Genomic DNA, 23179 nt, shown 5'->3' on the forward strand with positions numbered 1-23179 from the left:
AGAAACTCTGTGCTCTGCGCTCGCTCCAGGCTCACCAGCATACGTAGAGGGAAGGGAGGAAGGAAGGAGCCTTTCTCCCTTCATGGGGCACATGTGCTCCCAACCCAGCAGAGCATAAAAAAGGGCCATCGATGTGTGTCTGGGCTACACCTGGCCCCTGGCAGGAGGCGCTGGTCTCCCAGGGAGGTGGAGTGGGCAGGCCTCCTGGGGGGCAGTGTTTGTGCTGACTTTTTCAGGAAGAATTGATCATAGAGCACTTTGATTTGATCCCTTGTTCGCTAACACCAGCCATGTGTCCAGAGCATCCACGGGCCTTCGGGTGCAGGGCAGGGGCAGGGCAGGAAACAGGCTGTGCTTCAGCCCCCCCGGGATTCTGAGTGGTTTCCCCTGTTCATGCCTCCAGCTGTGACCTAGCCAAGCAGTTAAGAAGGCCCTTGTCCGGTGGACCCCATGGTTGCACGTGCTGGCTCCCTGTGGGAAAGGGTGTGGGCCAACCCTTGCCCAGATGGGTCCCTCACAGGGCGTGAAGTGGGCTGTTGTGGAGCCTCCACCCTCCACCCTGTCCTCACCTTGCCAGAGTTAGCTTCCCAAACGGTTCCCAGAGCCGCACACCTGTAGGGGTTCTGTGATCTTGGGTAGAGGGGGCAGGTGGAGCCTCTGTAATGCCGTTGTCTGCATTTCCCACTTTTTCCAGCCTTCTTTAGTCCTGTATCACTTCCCACTATTGGGATCTTCATGTCCGTTTGGAAAAGGGGTGGGTCCCAGTCATAGGGTCTTCTTTTCCAGACCTGGTACCTGGTAGTCTCTGTCTGCAGGTACAAGCAACTTTAAGTGTGCGTTTTGGGTTCTTTGGGGTTTGAGCCAAAGGCCTGTCTTCTGGGGAAGGTGCCTCAGTCCCCTAGACCCCCTGGGCCACCCAGCAGAGCTCGGGTGATGCACCAGGGCCCCTGGCAGTGGCCCCAAGGAGCTGGGTGGCACCTGGGTGAGCTTGGGAGGAACCGTCAGGCTCCCCAGGCCAGGTTCAGGAGCAGGACACGGTAGGTCAAGGCGCCCTTCCCCAGGGGCAGAGGACGGAAGGAAAGGGGACCAGAGGTCAGCCAACGCACTCGAGAGCCTGTGAGAGCACAGGGAGGGGAGGGATAGGGCTGCGGGGATGGATGCGGTGGCTTCTGTCCGGTCCCAAGGCCCTGGGCTGACCATAGCCTGCGCCCTGTGCTTGTCCACAGGATTACGACCTCTGCATCAACTGCTACAACACCAAGAGCCACGCCCACAAGATGGTGAAGTGGGGATTGGGCCTGGACGACGAGGGCAGCAGCCAGGGCGAGCCGCAGTCCAAGAGCCCCCAGGAGTCGCGGCGCCTGAGCATCCAGCGCTGCATCCAGTCCCTGGTGCACGCCTGCCAGTGCCGCAACGCCAACTGCTCGCTGCCGTCCTGCCAGAAGATGAAGCGTGTGGTGCAGCACACCAAGGGCTGCAAGCGCAAGACCAACGGGGGCTGCCCGGTGTGCAAGCAGCTCATCGCCCTCTGCTGCTACCACGCCAAGCACTGCCAGGAGAATAAGTGCCCGGTGCCCTTCTGCCTCAACATCAAACACAAGCTCCGGCAGCAGCAGATCCAGCACCGGCTGCAGCAAGCCCAGCTCATGCGCCGGCGGATGGCCACCATGAACACCCGCAATGTGCCTCAGCAGAGTCTGCCTTCCCCTACCTCAGCTCCGCCCGGGACCCCCACGCAGCAGCCCAGCACGCCCCAGACGCCGCAGCCCCCGGCCCAGCCCCAGCCCTCACCCGTGAGCATGTCACCAGCCGGCTTCCCCAGCGTGGCCCGGACTCAGCCCCCTACCACGGTGTCCACCGGGAAGCCCACCAACCAGGTGCCGGCCCCGCCACCTCCCGCACAGCCCCCACCGGCCGCAGTGGAAGCGGCCCGGCAGATCGAGCGCGAGGCCCAGCAGCAGCAGCACCTGTACCGGGTGAACGTGAACAACGGCCTGCCCCCAGGGCGCGCGGGCATGGTGACCCCAGTGAGCCAGATGGCCCCCGTGGGCCTGAACGTGCCCCGTCCCAGCCAGGTCAGCGGGCCGGTCATGCCCAACCTGCCCCCCGGGCAGTGGCAGCAAGCGCCTCTTCCCCAGCAGCAGCCGATGCCGGGCCTGCCCCGGCCCGTGCTGTCCATGCAGGCCCAGCCAGCCGTGGCCGGGCCGCGGATGTCCGGTGTGCAGCCTCCCCGGAGCATCTCGCCCGGCGCCCTGCAGGACCTGCTGCGGACCCTGAAGTCGCCCAGCTCCCCGCAGCAGCAGCAGCAGGTGCTCAACATCCTCAAGTCCAACCCTCAGCTGATGGCGGCCTTCATCAAGCAGCGCACAGCCAAGTACGTGGCCAGTCAGCCTGGCCTCCAGCCCCAGCCTGGCCTGCAGCCCCAGCCCGGCCTCCAGGCCCAGCCCGGCCTGCACCAGCAGCCCGGCCTGCAGAACCTGAACGCCATGCAAACCGGCGGGCCCCGGCCTGGCGTGCCTCCGCAGCAACCGGCGATGGGAGGCCTGAACCCCCAGGGCCAGGCCCTGAACATCATGAACCCGGGCCACAACCCCAGCATGGCGAGCATGAACCCGCAGTACCGGGAGATGCTCCGGAGGCAGCTGCTCCAGCAGCAGCAGCAGCAACAGCAGCAGCAGCAGCAACAGCAGCAACAGGGCAGCACGGGCATGGCCGGGGGCATGGCCGGGCACGGCCAGTTCCAGCAGCCCCAGGGACCCGGAGGCTACCCCCCGGCCATGCAGCAGCAGCGGATGCAGCAGCACCTCCCCATCCAGGGCAGCTCCATGGGCCAGATGGCGGCTCAGATGGGACAGCTCGGCCAGATAGGGCAGCCGGGGCTGGGCGCAGACAGCACCCCCAACATCCAGCAGGCCCTGCAGCAGCGGATTCTGCAGCAGCAGCAGATGAAGCAGCAGATCGGGTCCCCGGGCCAGCCGAACCCCATGAGCCCCCAGCAGCACATGCTCTCAGGACAGCCACAGGCCTCGCACCTCCCCGGCCAGCAGATGGCCACGTCCCTCAGTAGCCAGGTGCGGTCTCCGGCCCCTGTCCAGTCTCCGCGGCCCCAGTCCCAGCCTCCACATTCCAGCCCGTCGCCACGGATACAGCCCCAGCCTTCACCACACCACGTCTCGCCCCAGACTGGTTCCCCCCACCCAGGACTCGCAGTCACCATGGCCAGCTCCATAGATCAGGGACACTTGGGGAACCCCGAACAGAGTGCAATGCTCCCACAGCTGAACACCCCCAACAGGAGTGCACTGTCCAGTGAGCTGTCCCTGGTCGGCGACACCACAGGAGACACCCTAGAAAAGTTTGTGGAGGGTTTGTAGCATTGTGAGAGCATCGCTTTTTTCCCCCCTTTCATGTTCTTGGACCTTTTGTACTGAAATCCAGGCGTCTAGGTTCTTTTTATGCCTAGATGGAACCGCTACTTCCAAGCCGTGGAAGGGTAGATTGCTGTTTAAAGAAACAATACAAAGAATATATTTTTTTGTTAAAAACCAGTTGATTTAAATATCTGGTCTCTCTCTCTCTCTCTCTCTCTCTCTTTCTCTCTCTCTTTTTGTTTTTGTTTTTTGTTTTTGTTTTTTTGTTTTGGGGGGAGGGGGGTTTTGTTTGGATTCTTTTTGTCGTCATTTCTGGTGACTCATGCCTTTTTTTAACGGGAAAAACAAGTTCATTATATTCATATTTTTTATTTGTATTTTCAAGACTTTAAACATTTATGTTTAAAAGTGAGAAGAAAAATAATATTCAGAAACTGATTCTTGAAATAATGCAAGCTTATAATGTATCCCGATAACTTTCTGACGTTGCGGGAAGATTTTTTCTATAGTGAACTCTGTGGGCGTTCTCCAAGTATTACCCCTGGACGATAGGAATTGGCTCCTGCGTGCACACACGTACACACCCACACACACATCTATCTATACATACTGGCCTAAGCCAAACTCTTGTCTTGCAGATGTAGAAATTGTTGCTTTGTTTCTCTGATAAAACTGGTTTTAGACAAAAAATAGGGATGATCACTCTCTTAGACCATGCTAATGTTAATAGAGAAGAACATTCTTTTCTTTCTTCTATGTGAAACTTGAAATGAGGAAAAGCAATTCTAGTGTAAATCATGCAAGCGCTATAATTACTATAAATAAGAAAATTCAAGAAGATTCAATCACTGTATAGAATGGTAAAGTACCAACTCATTTCTTATATCATATTGTTAAATAAACTGTGTGCAACAGACAAAAAGGGTGGTCCTTCTTGAATTCATGTACATGGTATTAACACTTAGTGTTCGGGGTTTTTTTGTTATGAAAATGCTGTTTTCAACATTGTATTTGGACTATGCATGTGTTTTTCCCCCATTGTATATAAAGTACCGCTTAAAGTTGATATAAATTACTGAAGTTTTTAACATGTATTCTGTTCTTTAAGATCCCTGTAAGAATGTTTAAGGTTTTTATTTATTTATATATATTTTTGGAGTCTGTTCTTTGTAAGACATGATTCTGATGGATTGCTCACAGGGGAGAGGCAGGGACCATGGTCCTGGTGGCCATTTGGGTGGCAGCCAGGCCCAGCGAAGGCCTGGATGGTTCTCTTTCCAGGAACCGAGGTGTCCAGCTCAGTGTGGGCCTCATATACCCACTACTCCGCGGGGAGCTTCACCCACAGAGTTCAGGCCGCAGATGAGTCCGAAGCAGCACTTTGCCTCCTATCCTCCTCCCCGAAGCCTCAAGATGCCAGGTCTGAGCAGAGGCGGTGGGGGGGGGGGCATCTTTTTCAGGTCGTCGTGGGATCCAAAACTCTGTACAGGTCTCATCGTTTTGGAGTCCATGTCCTGTGTAATCCGCCAAGGGCTGCGGCCGAGGGTGTGGTCTGTGGATGCTAACCCCGCACTCGGCGTAAAGAGATTCTGTAAGACAGCGGGAAAGGCCCGGCGCTGTGTCTCATGCTGTATACTTAAAAGGAGAAGAAAAAAGTCCTATATTTGTGATCAAAAAGAGGAAACTTGAAATGTGCTGGTGTTTATAATAAAAGCTGGTAAAACTGCTTGGATTCAAAGATGGTCCCAGTTGGCTAACGACCCTTGGAATGAGCTTATTAGTAGCTAGCCCTCGTTAGACTGGAGGGTCTCGGTTGAGTGTGCCTAGTATGTGTGTTTTTTTTTTTTTAAAGATTTTTTATTTATTAATTTGACAGAGAGAAATCACAAGTAGATGGAGAGGCAGTCAGAGAGAGAGAGAGAGAGGGAAGCAGGCTCCCTGCTGAGCAGAGGGCCTGATGCGGGACTCGATCCCAGGACCCTGAGATCATGACCTGAGCTGAAGGCAGTGGCTTAACCCACTGAGCCACCCAGGCGCCCGCCTAGTATGTGTGTTTGATGACGCTTCTGAGAACATAACATGTTAAAAACAGGAGTAGGAGACAATCTCTGGAAAACGAGGTGAAGTCTCTTCGGCTTGTATAATCTCAGGCTGAAGACCTAACTTTCTCTCTCTCTTTTTTTTTTTTTTGGCTACAAAATGGAACCAAAGATTCCCACTTAAGCCAAAATGTGCTTCTAGCACTGCACAGACCAGTGGGCTGCTCTGAAAAAGGAAAGTCCCTTCATGAAGGATCTGAGTGCGGGTTAGTTGCCAACAGACCTTCGGGAGGCACGTCACCCAAGGACCCTTGCCGGGGAGTCAGCGCTCTGGCCGGGCCACCTTAGCAAGTAGGAGCACAGGAGTGCATAGGAATGGAGGCTGGAAAAACCAGATTGCACCTTCCTGGGATGTCTTGTGTTCGTGCCACTGCAGCAGTCGGGTGTGATTTCATTGTGCAAAGTCAAGAGTAGGGAGATGGGTCAGTTCTGAAATGTAACTGAGTGTCGCCCCCAGGCTGAAAGACAGACAGGAACTGTGGATGAACAGGCGGACGGTACCTTCGGTGCAAGCACACCTTCCTCCAGACGACTTGCCAGGCTGTGTGGACGGAGGCCCCAGAGGCAGATTATGGTACCCAGCAGAGAATCAGCAGGTGCTGATGGAAAACCTTGGGCTGATCTGACATTCAGGGGGTTGAGAGACGAGCAGGCGGCCATTGCACAGGAAGTGGGTGCCTGTGGTGTCCCCATGGAGGGATGGCCAGTGGGCCCATCGGGGTGGTGGCCACCAGGAGCCGGGACCTTGGTGGGGTATGAGCCCTCTCAACTCTGCCTGCCCTCCTTGGCGACGCTTGGTAACAAGTGCTGTTGGAAGGCCTCACTAGCTCCCCTGTCCTGGCCGTGAGGTAGGACAGGGGACCTGTCCAAGTTCATGGGTGGTGTGAGCTGCTCAGCCAGAGCCACGTGCTTCACCGCTGTCCCAAAAGGAGCTTTCCTCCCCTACGAGCTCCGCAAGCTCACCTTGAACTTACTTTGGGGTTACCTTGAGGAAAGAGGGATGTATTATAATTCTGCTAAATCTTCCAATGTCCAGACAGTAGTTAAGTAGTAACCAGGATCTTATACAGGACTAAGCGGGACTTTTGGCCGCCCTGAGTGTGGTGCCTGGTGCCTGGTTCAGCGCTTGGAGAGGGCTGCTACTGAAATGGGCTTTATGCTCTGGTGCTGGGACCCCAGGCTCTGGGCCAACACCAAGGAAGCCTCTTGGAAACGGAGGTTTACTGAGTAGTCTTATATAGGCAGATCAGCAAAGTTCAGACTTGAAGATCCTCAAGGCTGGTAGTGATGTTTAGAGAATGTTCCAGGTGAGGGTGGTCCTTCAGGAAAAGGCCCAGAGAGGACACCCTTAGGAGGATGGGGAAGGGTGGTGTGTCGGGGCTCCCTGCACCAGGACCCCTCCTGTGTCTCTGACTCCACCCAGGACCTCTCACGTCTGGACAGGTTTGGGGGGGGGGGTCTCAGAAGAGGGAGGGTTGTTTCACGTGCTGCTGCGAGTTGAGCATCTGGAGGCTGGTGGGTCGGGGAGGGAGAGTGGTGGGGACCAGACCAACGTCTGCAGGTGCAGAGAAAGAGGAAAAAGACTCGGGGCGGGGGGGCAGGGTTCTGCGCAGGAGGCAACCAGAATTGCCCAGTGTTTAGTGGCCAGAACGGGTGTCCCCTGTGGGAGCTGGACCTCTGCAGCCAGAAGCACAGGGGACCCTCTAAACTTCCGGGGAAGTCGGTTCTGGCTGTTCCCAAGCCTCTAGACACTGGCGTTCTGGTCTCTGGTTTCCTGGGTAAGGAAAAGGGGTTCTCTTGTGAGAAGAGGTCCACCAGTGTGAGAAAGGGCAGGAAGGACATGAGTGGACCCCGAGCCGAGGCCCCCTTCCCTCCAGAGCGGGTGTATGCCTGCTGCTTCCAGCAACAGGGAAACGCGCAGGTCTTGTCCGAGCACCGGGCTGGCTTACTCAGCAAAGCATTTACTGAACGGATCCTAGGCACTGACTCCAGCCCTTGGAGAACTCCCCCTAGAGACACCATCAGCCACTGGAGGAAGGTGCAAGGTAGCTCCAGGGCTTGAAGCCGGACCACCGACCTGGCTTTCTTCTTGGAATGAGGAGATGTCTCTTTGTCAGGGTCCAGGATAGCACAGCCCTCGGGAGCACACATCCTCGCTGCTGCTGGCCTGTGCTCAGGATGGCACTTCCCCAGCTCTGACCCGCAGACAACTTACCTGACTTCTTGCTGACACCCCAATTTAGTAAGTCTGGGCCAGGGCAGGGGGTGGCAGACTGAGCTTCTAGGTTTTGAAGGAGCTCCGGGGTGAGGCCTGGGCCCACTTGGAGTAGCAAGGCTGTAGGGGACCAAGGACCACACCTTGACTTTGAAATTGCCTTAGGCTTTTTGTTTGCCTTAAAGATTTTTTTTTTTTTAAGTAATTTCAACACCCAAAGTGGGGCTCAAACCCACAACCCCAAGAAGCACACCTTCCACCGACTAGAGCCACCCAGGCGGCTCAAGTGCCCCCATCTTTAAGTGAAGTGTAGGTTTCCCTCTTCACTTTGCCAAGGACCGCTTCTTCCGAAATAAAGGGCTCCCCAACCTAGATCTATCACCTCATAGATCACTATATCGGCTCTTATAATGGAAGACTTCCTGGGTAAATAACAAACACAAGGTGAGGCTGAGACCCATCGGTACCCCCCAACCCCCAGCCCAGCAGCTGCAGGGATACACTGGACTGGCTTGGCCTGGTACAGGCTCCCTGTGTCTGGAGCATGGTGGGGAAAGGAGAGAGGCAGGTGTGAGGTTGTGCAGTGCCCGGAGGCCGAGGGGTTTGGAACTGATTTTGTGTGCTGGGGAGGCACGAGAGGACGGTGACTGAAGAGTGGGTGATCCAGCTGCCTTGGGGGCCAGGGAGGAGGCTTCTGGAGTCTTCCTCCCAATATCAGAGAACTGCTTTTACAGCTGAGTCCACCCACCTGACAGTACAAGCCTGGCAGGTGGGGCTCATCCTTCACACCTTCCACCTGGAAGAGTCCCAGAAGGCCCCTCCCAACACCCGGCTGTGTGCGGGCTCCAAAGGGACCCTCCCCTGACTTTTGGCAGCTCGGGTCAAATCCAAAGCACCTCCGTTTCTGCAGCTTTTTTCGCTCTGGTAGCCAGTCTCCAGTGAGCCTCAGAATCATTTGGGGGTGGAGGACGGGGCGCCGGGGCCTCACTTCAGGCGGCGTCAGAGGACCTGCAAGTTGTGTGGTGCAGCACTGGGCGACAAAGGGCGTCGACGGGGCCGGGAGCAGCATCGCACAGCGACTGCAGTCACGGGATGGGTACCGGTGTCGCCTAGTGACCCACAGCAGCTACACTCAGAATGGTGAGAGCAGCACAAGCTGCAGCGCTGCTGAATCACTACGTTCAACACCTGGAACTAATCTTAGTGTGTCAACCATACTTCAATTAAAAAAAAAAAATTTTTTTTTCTTAATTAAAAGGAGTGGTGGGTCTCGGCCTCAGCCCCACCTCCAGCAGGACGCGAGACAAGGAAGGAATAAGCCCTGTTGTGCTGGTGGGGGCGGCTCTTGCGTTCGCGCTCGGTAGTGGACAAGGCCAGCCTGAGGTCCGTCCCTTCCCCTTCCGCTCCCGCCTCGGTTCGGCCAGTGGCCGGGGAGCGGGGGAACGACCACGGCCTCAGTCCTGCGAACGTCAGCCCCATTTTAGGGATGCACGAAGTGAGGCCCTGTTGGCGGGCTAGTGCCCCGCGGCCCCTCCCGTCGCCCTTGACAACGCGACACAAGGTCACGGGGGGCCCGCCCCCAGGCCCGACTGCCCCCGCGCGGGCCGACGGCCGCGCTGCGCAGGCCCCCGCCCACTCTCCGGCTCAGGCAGCGGGCTGGGCAGCCCTGCGCTCACCGTGACGTCACCACGTCGCGTCCGAGGAAGGCCCCGCCCCGCCCCGTCCCGCCCCGTCCCGCCCCCGCCGCGCGTGCCGCACGGGTGCCGGGGAGGACGGACATGGCGCGCGAGCTGCGGGTGTTGCTGCTGTGGGGACGCAGCCTGCGGGCGCCGGCCCTGGCTGCCGCCCCGAGAGGTAAGGGTCGACGAGTGGGCGGGCGGGCCTCTCCTCCCCAGGTCCTGGGCGCGCTTCCTCCTCCGTGGGAGCCACGGAGGTTCTGTGAGATTTAGGCGCCACCTGCGCGGCGAGCGTGGAGCGTCGTGGTGTCGCCGGACTGCCCGGGTTTCCTCCCCCACCCGCCCTCAGGTAGCGGGGAGGAGCCCCGGCCCGCGGGACTCCTGCAGGGGCTTCTCCCCGTCGAGCCCTCCGGTTCGTTTTGAGGCAGAGAGATCGAGGGCTCTTCGCTCCTGCAGCCGAGCGCGTCTTCGGGGAGTGGGGACGAACTTCACCTGGGCGACCGTGTAAGCCCCTTCGTGGCGCTGCTATTGCTCCGCGCCCCCAAGTTGTGTTATATCGGGGCGATGCAGAAGCCACTTGGTCTCCACCGTGGTGTGCATGTGGGAACAACACTGAGTGCCCACTCTGCCCGGGACACGGCCGCGAACCGGGCAGAACCGCGTCTTCCCTGGACTCTGGGTTCTTGACCCCCGCATTCCCAGGACCTGAAATTGGTAGGTGCTCAAGTAAATGGCCAAAAAAAAAAAAAAAAAAAAAAAAGAATAACCATAACTGCTTTCAAGCCATGAGCAAACGTTACAGCGTTCTTTTGAGGCTCTGCACACACTCACACACGCGGACAGGTGTCTGTTTTTATGTGAAAAGGCGTAGCCCATATATGTAGTTTGCTCCTGAACTGTTTTTAACGTTCTCTGCAAAGCTTACCCATTTTGTGTCGGTAACCCCCGTCCGTGGCTTTCCAGCGGCTGTGTAGTGTCTTGTGTTGTGGAAGTTTGGCCGTTTATTTAGCCGTCCTGTTAATAAACATAATAAAGTTGATGTCCATGATTTTTTTGTTTTCGTCATTACATTGTTATGTAGAATGGGCGAGTATTTAAATCTTCGGGGCACATATATGGCATTTCTTTAGAATTTCAGAATCTGAGTTGTTTTTTTTTTTTTTAGATTTTATTTATTTATTTGAAATAGAGAGATCACAAGTAGGCAGAGAGAGGGAGAAGCGGACTCCCTGCTGAGCAGAGAGCCCGATGCGGGCCTCGATCCTAGGACCCTGGGATCATGACCTGAACTGAAGGCAGAGGCTTAACCCACTGAGCCACCCAGGCGCCCCCAGAATCTGAGTTTTAGAATCGATAGTTCAGTGTCTGTGCGTATTTGAAATGTTAGCTGACATTGCCAAATTGCTGTCGAGAAAGGCTTTATCAGTTTACCTTCCCGTTAACAGGGAATGGGACTGCCTGTATCAAGGCAGGTCCTCCAAGGATAGTAGTGAGAATGTTTTCATTTGCTTAATGGCCATTTCTATATCTTCTGTGAATTTCTTTTTCACGTCTCCTACACTTTTCCTTTTACCTGAGTTTTCAATTTTGGTGCAGTATTACTTTTTTTTAAAACAGTTTTAAAAAATGTATTGGTTAATGCATGTTGACTGTAAATTTTATACTTTTGCTTGTACCCACCATCTTCTTTCTTTATTGGATTTATTTCCTGTCATACGAGAGTATACCCTTGTGTTAATTTTGCAGAAGTCTTTGGGTTGTAAATTTTCTAAGCTCCACCGAGTCTAAAAGATTTTATTTTGCCCCAATCCTGTGTAGTAGGTTTCCTGGATACTGTATTCCAGGTCAAAATGATTTTTCTTCAAAGAGTGAGGGTATTGATCTGCTGTTCTCTAGCATCTGTGATACAGAGGAGCAGTCTTAATTTCATTGTTTCTTTTGTAGCTAACTTGGTTTTGTTTTCTTCTTACCTTTCTCTTGAGGTTAAGGGTTTTTTCTTTTTTGTTCATGTTCTAAGATGTTCCAGCCGTGTGTGTTGTAAATCACTCTTTGTACCACGTAGTGTCTCTTCTGCTGGGAAGATGTGCTGGTTTTCAGCCCAGCAAGTTTTTGTTCTGATTTTTTAACTCTTTCCCATAATAATCTGCGTCCCTCTTCTTCTGAACTTCTGTCACAGTCTTTTCTTTGGATCTGAGATCGAGAACCTTTTGGAAGCGTGGCGTATTGCAGATGCCCTTGATACCCACCCGTGTGGGCAGTCATGAAGGTACAGTTGTTTAGAGGGACTGAGGGATGGATGAGTTTAGCCTAGAAGATATGTATCTTATACAGTGGGGGGAAGAGAATAAGAGAAGTCACCTCTACAGAAAATTCAGAATTCACCTGTATTTTTTTTTCCTATGTTGGTGGGAGAGTGTTGCCAAATGTTAGCATGTGCTCAGCTTCACATCTGAGAGTCTGCCTTTGTCACCCTCCCAGTCCTTCCCCCTCTGCTCTGTGAGGTGTGAAACAGTCTCGGCTTGTGGACTTTTTATTTCTCATTTTTGCTCATTACTTAGTTTATTCAACAAATACATTTTGAGGGGCATCTGGCTGGCTCACTCAAGGCATGCAACTCCTGACCTCGGGGTTATGAGTTTGAGCCCCACGTTGGGTGTGGAGATTGTGTAAAACAAACAAACAAAAAACATATTTTGAATGCTCTCTGGGACTTCAGAGATGATGTGACCCTGCTGTTGGGGTCATAGGTTAAGTGGGAGCATGTGTTTTCCAGGCAGTGTACTGGGCCATATTGCCATTCCTGAGGCCTGTTTGGCCAGTCAGGGAGGGCAGAAACGTGCGGATGATTGCTCAAGTGGATCTCACAGGAGAGGGTTATGAGCCCGGTCTCGCACCAGGTGCAGCGTATCAGGTGCTATTGAATGACTGGGTTTGACAAGAAATGGGAATATACGGGAGTGAGGGTGAAGGAGGCTGAAAATTATGTCCTTTCCCTTCTGTTGCATGTAAACTTGTGGGCCATTCTCTGTAACTGTCAGGCTAGTCACAAGGCCAGACATGGGCCAGTACTTGGGGGGAACCCAGCTGTAGGCATTGTGAGGGCCACACACCTGATTTTCTGCACGCGCTCAGGACCAGGTGGGTGGCTGATTCCAGCGTTGTCCCTGGTGAATCAAGGTGACTGGTGGTAGAGAACCAACGAGTAATTCCTTCCACTGGTAGAAGGTAGTTATTATAAAGAGTAGAGCTGTCAGAGCCTGGGTAATCAGGAAAATGTAACATTCATAGTAAAAAACGTTTGCACCAGTTCTGATGAGTAACAGAAGTAATGGATTTGCCGGTAGACAAAGAAGCCTCCCAAAGAAGAGATGATGGGCCTGAAAGGTCAGCAACAGGCCTGGTCTCCAAAAGCAGATGATCGTGTTTTGAGGTGGAGAGGGTGCTGGGTTGGTCTTTTCATGGGGCCGTGGACCTGCCGTGGACCACAGCTCCTGAGCCCTGGTCCTGCTCTTGAGGACGCTGTTCTCACTGTTGGCCTCGCCAGGACCCCATCACGAGGCAGCCACCGTAGACTGTTTGGTTTCAGGTTAGTGTTTTCTACCTTTTCCAGTCTCTGTAAGCTGGAGCCTGTGCTGGAATTTTCTGACTTAGAAGTGAGACTTCGAAGGGGTGAGGAGTCTGCCCCAAGCACTAGAAGAGTCTGTTGCCCCCTTTGGTGTAGGGCTCCAGCCCGGCAGGTTTATTTCCCCAAACGAGCCCACCTGGACCTTGTGCAGCCCCAGTCTTACATTTACTGCTTTTATCTTCCTGTTGATTTTTTCTGCTTCTTCCGTCTGCTCTCTCTTTGGGGGCCCATGCCGTGTAATTCGTGCCCTCACAGCTATCGGTTGCAGCCGTCATGAGACTTGAGGCAAATGCTGGCGTTCCCAGGCTCTCTGCAGGATGAGCGGAGCAGATCTCACTCCGCGAAACAGCTCTCCCTGTCGCTGACAGAACGTATCGGTAATAGGCTTGATCCTTAACTGCTCGGACCCCGAATGGCTTTGCCTCCTCTATATGCCACAGTGCAGGGGCCTCGGTCAGCACCAGTGAGGCACCAGGCCCGGGGTGTGGGGTGTGTGGTCGGCTGCCCAGGAGCCACCAGGTGGGCCGTGGGCTTGAGGTGCTTTGGCAGGACCAGAGGGCCAAGTTACCTGCAGAAGACTAACCCGAGTGTAATAGGTTAGTAAAGACCTTACTAGTTACTAGCTGAGTAGTTGGCCAAAATTAAGGCCCCTCCAAAAAAAAAAACCTCCTAAGTGTTTGCTGTCCTTGTGCGTTGAGACCATTGCTGCTTGAAGGGGTGGGGGGTGCGGGGTTGGGGGGCCGGAGTTGGATTGAGGGGAAACCAGCATTTCTCAGCTCTGCCCCCAAAGTCCAATCCCAGGTAATAAAGGTGATTTCTGTAGGGAGACTGACTGGAGCATTGGTGGTCCATGTGTCAAACCAAAATACTGTCTTGGCATCAGCAAAGTGTATCCGGTTCACACTCTGGTGAAATGTTTTCGTTCAAAGCCAGAGGCTGTTCTTGAATTGCATTTTCGGTGCCTTCGGTGTAGCCAGCTAGAATTTTTCTTTTCTTTCTTTCTTTCTTTTTTTTTTTTTTTTTAAGATTTTATTTATTTATTTGATAGAACAAGCAGGGGGAGCAGCAGTCAGAGCGAGAGGGAGAGGCAGGCTCCTGCTGAGCAAGAAGCCCAGTGGGGTTTGATCCCGGGACCCTGGGATTTTGACCTGGGTCTGGATACGGAAGACTCGACTTTTACTAGGAAGCTGCTGTTTGCTTACTCTACAAGGAAATTCTGTAGCATTTGGCAAAATCAGTTTTGGGGTTTCATTTCTGATACGGCTCCTAAAGCCACTGGGAATGATAGACCGTGAAAGTTATAGCTTAGAGACCCATTGTCTGCTTGGGCATCATCCGTCCCTGCTTTTCCCCCGGATGACTTCCCACAGATTAGGTAAATGGAATTCAGGTGTTTCCAAGGCATGGGCTTAACTAATTTGAAGAGCGGTTCCGTTATTTAGGAGCCATATAATCAAGATATGTGATTAGAACATTAAAAAAAACACACCCTTAATTTTGAGGTAGCCAAAACGAGTATTAAAGAAAACCCGGGGTTCCTGGGCAGCTCAGTGGGTTAAGCCTCTGCCTTCGGCTCAGGTCATGATCTCAGGGTTCTGGGATCTAGTTCCGCATCGGGCTCTCTGCTCAGCTGGGAGCCTGCTTCCCCCTCTGTCTCTGGCTGCCTTTCTGCCTACTGTGATCTATGTCTGTCAAATAAATAAATAAAAACCTTTTGAAAAATTAAATAAAATTTAAAAACCCAGATTATATGGCAGCACTATTAACAAGTAGGTCTCCGTCCTTCTGGTGGAGCTGGATGTGTCAGCTAGCCAGCGCGGCTCAGTGCCACTGTGTTCACACAACCGACATTCTCGAGCTTATGGAGAGCGGAGCTTATGAAGCTTACTTTTAAAGAAGCAAAACATTTCATTTTAGCTGTTATGATTGGAAGTCTTTCTGAAACAGATACATCAGACAGAATGTAACTGAACCTTCCTTGGATTTTTTCAGGGTCATTGTGTTAGTCTGTGGTTTTCTCCAGTAACATACAGGCCCTTGAGGGCCATGGGGTAGGACGACTCCCATGTATGACGTGTCCCCACAGGGAAACTGCTGTTTGGGTGTTGCTCTGTTTTTAGCTTTCTTTCCTCTTATGTAGCTCATCAGGCCTTCCTGGGGCCATGTTCCCTCCTCTGCCAGTTTCCAGATGTGGGCTTGGAAACTAGATTACAAAACTTATTAGTTGCAGATTTCTAATATTTTTATTTTTATTTTTTAAAAGATTTTGTTTATTTATTTGACAGAGATACAGCGAGAGAGAGCACAAGCAGGAGGAGTGGGAGAGGGAGAAGCAGGCTTCCCGCCGAGCAGGGAGCCCAATGCAGGGTTTGATCCCAGGACCCTGGGATCATGACCTGAGTCAAGGCAGATGCTCAAAGACTGAGCCACTCAGGCGCCCCTTCTGCAGATTTTTTTTTAAAAGAGAAAGATGGGTGGCGGGGGAGGCACTTGGGTGGCTTAGTCGGTTGGGTATCTGCCTTCAGCTCAAGTCATGATCGAGCCCCATGTCGGGCTCCTTGCTCAGCTCCTTGCAGAGCAGCAGAGGCAGAGCGAAAGCAGCCTCCCGCTGAAAGCTCTGCCTCTGCCGCTCTGCCTACATGTGCGCACGTGCGTGGTTGCTCTGTCAAATAAAATCTTTAAAAAATTAATAGAAGAGTTGTTAGTGAGGGCAAGAATAGTCTTCGGTGACTAAAGCCTCCTTTTTTGTTGTTTTGTTTCTTTGTATTTAGAGAGTTGATGTTTATTTCTCTCTTTTTTTTTTAAAGATTTTATTGATTTTTTTTGACAGAGTGCACAAGTAGGCAGAGTGGCGGGGTGGGGGGGCGCAGACTCGCCACTGAGCAGGGAGCCCAGTGCGGGGCTCCATCCCAGGACCCTGAGATCATGACCTGAGCTGAAAGCAGCTGCTTCATGGACTGAGTCACCCGGACGCCCCTCCATTTCTTTCTTTTTTTTTCTTTCTTTTTTCTTTTGTTTAACCCACATTCGGTGATTTCGAAACCAGCCACCAAGATTGGTGGGTCACCAGTCTAGACCTGTAATCTGCGAAGCTTTCTGAGTTCAGCGTCTGTGCCTTCTGAGAAGAGAACCACGTGTTAGTTGAGGGCCTGCTCTGACTCCAGCATTGTGTGGGAAAGACAGACGGCAGAGTGTCCAGGTGAGCCCCAAGAATGTCTCCCACGTTGGGTAGTGCTAGCAGTTCAAGAACCATCCCGCTGCCTCCTGTGCTCCCCGGGGACGAGGCAGACACGAATCCTGGCCTGCGTGGTGCTGGGGTGGACACGAGTAACATGGCGTGAGTGTCGGTGCGGAGCCTGGGGAGGAGAGCCGAGCAGAAGGCCTCCTGCTAGAGACGGGGCAGGGAGACCGCCCACGGGGAAGGGGAAGGGGGCTGCGCAAGGGCGGCTCAAGTCGAGGCAGTGGCTTGTGCCAGGGTCCTGAGGCAGCCGCGGGCCGGCGTGCTGTGGGGACAGCTGGGAGCCGGGTCAGAGGTGTGCGAGTCTCAGACCGCGATGTGGCGGGTGGGTGCGATGCCACACGGAGTTCCGCGGCCGGCTGAGGTTATGGGAGTTTTCTGAGAAAAATCCTTCCAAGTTTTTGTTACTGAGAAAGTAGGGCTGTTTTCCGGAACTGGTTGGTACCGTGGAAATAATCTCCTTCCTCCCTTAGTGCGCAGCAGTGCGTCAAAGCCCCTGCAGCGACAGGGGGGCCCCGGGTGGGCCGGCGAACCTCTCGGGCCCTTCCTGCGTGGCATCTGGGGTCCCTGTCCGCCGCTGCCCGCTGTGCTGTCGCCTGTGTGGGCGCCGCGCTCGGCCCTTCCCTGAGGGGCGTTCGGGCTGTTCCCGGGTTCCCGGAATTACAGGCCACACCGCCTGCCGCTGGTCATACCTTCCCTGGCGCGCGTCTCCCATTAGTTTAAAATCTCCTCCTACTCCGACAGCAAACATTCTGTCCTGTTTCCACATGCCTTTCTTCAGTCCTGCGTGTGTCAAGCGTCTCCTGATGCAGAGCCACTGGTGTTTCTCTTTTGGGGAATTGCCCTTGTTCTGTTAAGCTCCTGGCATTTTTGTTACAGACCTGTAAGTGACCTTCTGTGTGCAAGCTGGCCCTCTGCTGTCTGCCCGCTGCAGTTGGTTTTTTGGTAGCGTGGTTGTTCCTAGTTGTCCGTGTATATGGGATCAAGGGTTGTACACTCTACCGACTGCATCAACCAGGCGACCCGTGTATATATTTTTAAAATTAAATTGTTTTTATTTTTATTTATTTTTTTAAAAGATTTTATTTATTTGACAGATAGAGACCAGAAGTGGGCATAGAGGCAGGCAGGGAGAGAGAGACAGAGAAGCAGGCTCCTGCGAGCAGAGAGCCTGATGCGGGGCTTGATCCTAGGACCCTGAGATCATGACCTGAGCGGAAGGCAGAGGCTTTAACCCACTGAGCCTCCCAGGCGCCCTTTTATTTTTATTTTTAAAGATTTTATTTATTTATTTGAGAGAGAGAATGAGAGAATGAGAGGGGAGGGGTTCAGAAGGGGAAGCAGATTCCCCAGGGAGCAGGGAGCCCAATTCGGGGCTTGATTCTGGGACCTCAGGATCATGACCTGAGCTGAAAGCAGCTGCCCAACCAACAGAGCCACCCAGCACCCTATTTTTTAAAATGTTCTGGTATTTTTAAGTAATCTCTACACCCAGTGTGGGGTTCAAACTCACAGCCTGAAATCAAGAGTTGCGTGCTCTGTCAACGGGGCCAGCAAGTGATGAGAACTTTTATGATTGATTCTGTTTATTTTAATTTTTGTGTGCTCCATAAATTTATGGTTCTTGGGTTATGTATTTTGTTTAGAAATCATTTCCCCTTAAGTCATTAGAGAAAAAGATGTCAGAATGATCATTATTGGTAAGAAAGGCAAATCTTGAGGGGTTACCTCGTATCCCCTCCAGAGGCTGGAATGAAAACCACAGGTGATCATGATGTACTTTGGAGTGTTGAGGTCCAGAGCCAGTGGCCAAAGAAGGATTCTTGAGACGTCTTTGTTGCAAAGTGGTGGTTTTATTAAAGCATGGGGACAGGACCTGTGGGCAGAGGGAGCTGCACTGGGGGATGAGGAGTGACTGATTATGTTTAAGAGTTTATATCCTAGTAAGGGGAGAATGATGTTAGGGCTCCCAGAAATTGAGTCTGTAGGTTTCTGGAGTTGATTTTTTCCTTCTTCCCACCCCCAAGATTGTATTTATGTGACAGAGAAGAGGGGGGAGAGAGAGAGAGCGCGCGTGCACACAAGTAGGGGGAGTGGCTGAGGGAGATGGAGAAGCAGACCCCCCACTGAGCAGGGACCCTGATGTGGAGCTCGATCCCAGGACCCTGAGATCATGACTTGAGCTGAAGGCAGAGGCTTCACCAACTGAGCAACCCAGCCCCACCCCACCCCCAAAAGCGCTTCTTAAAATACCTCTTATGGGGTACCTGGGTGGCTTAGTCAGTGAAGCACCTGCCTTCTGCTTGGTCATGATCCTGGGGTCCTGGGATCAAGTCCCGCATCGGGCCCCCCTTGCTCAGAGAGGCAGCCTGCTTTTCCCTCTCCCTCTGCCTGCTGTCCCACCTGCTCGTGGTTGGTCTCTCTGTGTCAAATAAATAAAGAAAATAGTTTTTAAAAATAGCTCTTACGTTTTCTTCAAGTATTTCTAACTTTTTTATTTTCACTTTTATAGCCCATCTGCAATTTTTTATATAGTAATTGAAAGAGGAAATTTTAATATGGTAGCTTTAAGTTAATGTGCTTAACACAGTTAATAGTCTTTCCTCATTGTTTTAAAAAATCTTGTCTATTCATGCAAAAGTTTAGTTTTCCATATGAATTTTAGAATTAGGTTGAATAATTTAAAATTGAGTTTTCACTGGGCTTGTCTTAAAAATACAGGTTTATTTGGGACACCTGGGTGGCTCAGTGGGTTAAGCCTCTGCCTTTGGCTCAGGTCATGATCTCAGGGTCCTGGGATCAAGTCCCGCATCACACTGGGCTCTCTGCCTACTTGTGATCTCTCTCTCTCTCTCTGTCAGATAAATAAACAAAATCTTTTTAAAAATACAGGTTTATTGTAAGACCAATTTTTTCTTTATTTGTTTGTTTATTTTAAATAACTTATGCCCAGTATGAGACTCAGGCTCATAACCCTGAGATATACGAGCCATACTCTTCACCACCTGAGCCAGCCAGCTGCCCAGGGAAGTGATGTTTTTAAATATTTACTCTTCCTATCCAGGGACATTTCTCTGAGCTTTTTTCTTTTTTAAAAAACTTATTTTAGGGATGCCTGGGTGGCTCAGTTGGTTAAGCAGCTGCCTTTGGCTCAGGTCATGATCCCAGCGTCCTGGGATCGAGTCCCATATCAGGCTCCTAGCTTGGCAGGAAGCCTGCTTCTCCCTCTGCCTCTGCCTGCTACTCTGTCTGCCTGTGCTCGCTCACACTGTCTCTCTCTCTCTGACAAAATCTTAAAAAAAAAAAAAATTAAAAACAAATTTATTTTAGGGGCGCCTGGGTGGCTCAGTGGGTTAAAGCCTCTGCCTTCGGCTCAGGTCATGATCCCAGGGTCCTGGGATGGAGCCCCGCATCGGGCTCTCTGCTCAGCGGGGAGCCTGCTTCCCCCTCTCTCTCTGCCTGCCTCTCTGCCTACTTGTGATTTCTGTCTGTCAAAAAAATAAATCTTAAAAAAAATATATTTATTTTTATTAACGTATAATGTATTAAATGCTCCAGGGGTACAGGTCTGTGAATAATCAGTCTTACACAATTCACAGCATTTACCATAACCCATACCCTCCACAGTGTCCATAACCCAGCCATCCTGCCCCCCACCCCCACCCCAGCAGCCCTCAGTTTGTTTCCTGAGATTAAGAGTCTCTTATGGTTTGTCTGCCTCCCTGGTCCCATCTTGTTTCACTTTTTCCCTCCCTGCCCCCCACGACCCCCCACCATGCCTCTCAAATTCCTCATATCAGAGAGATCATATGATAATTGTCTTTCTCTGATTTACTTATTTCATTTAACATAGTACTCTCTAGTTCCATCCACTTCGTTGCAAATGGCAATATTTCGGGTTTTTTGATGGCTGCATAATATCCCATTGTATATATGCACCACATCTTTATCCATTCATCTGTTGATGGACGTCTAGGTACTTTCCATAGTTTGGCTATTGTGGACATTGCTGCTGTAAACATTCGGGTGCATGTGCCCCTTCGGATCACTGCATTTGTATCTTTAGGGTAAATACCCAGTAGTGCGAGTGCTGGGTCATAGGGTAGCTCTATTTTCAACTTTTTAAGGCACCTCCATCTGTTTTCCAGAGTAGCTGCACCAGATTGGATTCCCACCAACAGTATAGGAGGATTCCCTTTTCTCTGCATCCTTGGCAACACCTGTTGTTTCCTGACTTGTTAATTTTAGCCATTCTGACTGGTGTGAGGTGGCACATCACTGTGGTTTTGATTTGTATTTCCCTGATGCCAAATGACATTGAGCACTTTTTCACGTGTCTGTTGGCCATCTGGATGTCGTCTTTGCATTTATGTCTGTTCATGTCCTCTGCCCGTTTCTTGATTGGATTATTTGTTCTTTGGGTGTTGAGTTTGATAACTTCTTTATATATTTTGGATACTAGTCCTTTATCTGATATGTCATTTGCAAGTATCTTCTCCCATTCTGTCAGTTGTCTTTCAGTTTGGTTGACTGTTTCCTTTGCTGTGCAGAAGCTTTTGATCTTGATGAAGTCCCAGTAGTTCCTTTTTGCCCTTGCTTCCCTTGCCTTTGGCGATATTTCTGAGAAGAAGTTGCTGTGGCTGGGGTGGAAGAGGTTGCTGCCTGTGTTCTCCTCAAGGATTTGGGTAGATTCCTTTCTCACATTGAGGTCTTTCACCCGTTTTGAGTCTATTTTTGTGTGTGGTGTAAGGAAATGGTTCAGTTTCATTCTTCTGCATGTGGCTGTCCAATTTTCCTGGCACCATTTGTTGAAGACACTTTTTTCCATTGGACATTCTTTCCTGCTTTGTGGAATATTAGTTGACCATATTGTTGAGGGTCCATTTCTGAGCTCTCTATCCTGTTCCATAGATCTGTGTGTGTTTTTGGCCTGTACCATACTGTCTTGATTACAGCTTTATAATAGAATTTAAAGTCTGGAACTGTGATGCCACCGACTTTGGTTTTCTTTTTCAACATTTCCCTGGCTATTTGGGGGTCTTTTCTGATTCCATATAAATTTTAGGGTTATTTGTTCCATTTCCTTGAAAAAAATTGGTGTTTTGATAGGGATGTGTTAATGGCTGAGCTTTTTTGATCCCTTTGTAGATGTGTTTTATGTGCCTAGTAAATTTTTTTAGTGTGTTTTTATTATTTTTATATGTAGGCTATTTTATGAATAGGTCATAGATACAGCAAGGAACTCAAATGGCACACCGAAAAGCACCCTTCTGTCACTGCTACCCTCACACACCAGTTACTCTCCTGATGGCAACCCCCTTAGCCAGGTTCTTTGTGGCCTTGCAAAGATACATTTGGTGTGTGAGAATAATGTCCATGTATGTGTCCACGTACATACGTGTTTAAGTATCATGGGAGCATCTGCAGACCACTGTCCTGGGCCAGGTTTATTTCTTAATGTATCTCAGAGATGATGTAGCGTCGGGACACTTGGCACACAGATTACCTCATTTTTCTGTGTCACAGTGTTCGTTTATATATATATATATATATTCCCCCCCCACCACTGCGGCCGACCATCAACCTGGTCATTGTTGCCTGGCCCTTCTGGGGGCTTCTACTCTGGATCCTCATCTGGTTTATCTGTACGGGCCTGTGCGTGACCCCAGCATTGACAGTTGTTGAGAAGGGGCTGGCTCTTTTGTGATGGCCACTTAGAGAGTTTAGTGTTAATTATAGGGCACCTGGGTGGCTCAGCCGGTTAAACGTCTGCCTTCCGCTCAGGTCATGAGCCCAGGGTCCTGGGATTGAGCCCCATGTTGGGCTCCCTGCTCAGTGGTGCAGGGGGATCTAGTCCCTCCGCCCCCCACCTTGTTTATGCTGTCTCTCCTGCTCTTTCTCTAATTTTTTAAAAAAAGTTTATTGTTAATTTTAAGTGACTAAACATTTTTTTTCTTTTTTAAATATTTGTATTTATTTATTTATTGACAGACAGATCACAAGTAGGCAGAGAGGCAGGCAGAGAGAGAGGAAGGGAAGCAGGCTCCCTGCTGAGCAGAGAGCCCGATGCGGGACTTGATCTCAGGACCCTGAGATCATGACCTGAGCTGACGGCAGAGGCTTTAACCCACTGAGCCACCCCGGCGCCTGTGACTAAACATTTGACTGAAAAGGTGTGCACTGAGAAGTCTGGCTCTCAGCTAGGTCCCCTTCTCCATGCCCTGGCCCTCGCCCCTCTAGGGTGTCTGGGTTAGGAGTCGCTTGTACACCTGCCCGCATTCATGTGAACGCAGGAAGTACAGGTGAACCCCTGTCACTGTGTTTTAGTCACTGAGCAGACCCTGCAGGGTGTGCTGTAACAGCCTCACAGCTTCCCGCCTTCCTCCCCCCCCCCCCCCGCCCGCCCCCAACAGCCACATGGTAGTGTTAGGAGTCTAGGAGTGGCTCCTCTTTGGGAGGCTCCGTGGTGCTGTCCTATCCTCTCTGCGGGACATGTAGGTGGTTTCCAGGCTGTTCTGTACCGTGTTCCAGTGCGTGGGATGTATCCAGGGAGTAGAGTCCCCACGCAGAATTGCCAGACGTGAGAGGATGTGTGCATTTGTCGTCTTGACCAGTGTGGCCAGATCCCTCTGCAGGGTCACGCCAGTCCCTGCCGCCCTGTGCGGCTCACCCACAGGCTACCAGAAGTACTGTCTGGAAGTTGCCCCTGAAGTAACATGGGGGTGTGGGCGCCTGCCCCTCCGTCAGAGCTGGCGAAGGTTAACTGGGGTCGGAGCTGGGGCACGGTGCCCACGTCGGGGCCTCGATCGGGGAGTATTGAGTCACCGAACCTGCCGGGCCTGGCCTGCTTCCCTTCTTTCCTGCAGTTACCTGCCATCCGCCCCTGCGGGCTGGCCTCCGGCGTGGGCTTCAGGGAGAGCCGGCCCTGGCCACGTTCGGTCCCATGGGGGACGCT

General features: G+C 51.8%; 2 protein-coding genes across 3 annotated transcripts in view; both read left to right on the forward strand.

Moving 5' to 3' along the window:
- The window catches only part of LOC101681230 (CREB binding protein), a 124966-nt gene extending 120507 nt beyond the window's left edge, over window positions 1-4459 (forward strand). For both annotated transcript variants that reach the window (XM_004750536.2, XM_004750537.2), the window contains one exon: window positions 1227-4459. In XM_004750536.2, the coding sequence (XP_004750593.1) occupies window positions 1227-3374 (2148 nt within the window). In that variant the 3' untranslated portion in view covers window positions 3375-4459. The remainder of the gene's footprint in view (window positions 1-1226) is intronic.
- A 4943-nt stretch (window positions 4460-9402) lies between these two features.
- The window catches only part of TRAP1 (TNF receptor associated protein 1), a 50580-nt gene continuing 36803 nt past the window's right edge, over window positions 9403-23179 (forward strand). Inside the window, exon 1 of the mRNA XM_045072291.1 lies at window positions 9403-9539. Coding sequence (XP_044928226.1) covers window positions 9464-9539 — 76 coding nt within the window. The 5' untranslated portion in view covers window positions 9403-9463. The remainder of the gene's footprint in view (window positions 9540-23179) is intronic.

Source organism: Mustela putorius, unplaced genomic scaffold (genome assembly GCF_011764305.1).
Source record: "Mustela putorius furo isolate JIRA1106 unplaced genomic scaffold, ASM1176430v1.1 tig00004007_pilon_pilon_pilon, whole genome shotgun sequence".
Classification (NCBI taxonomy): Eukaryota; Metazoa; Chordata; class Mammalia; order Carnivora; family Mustelidae; genus Mustela; species Mustela putorius.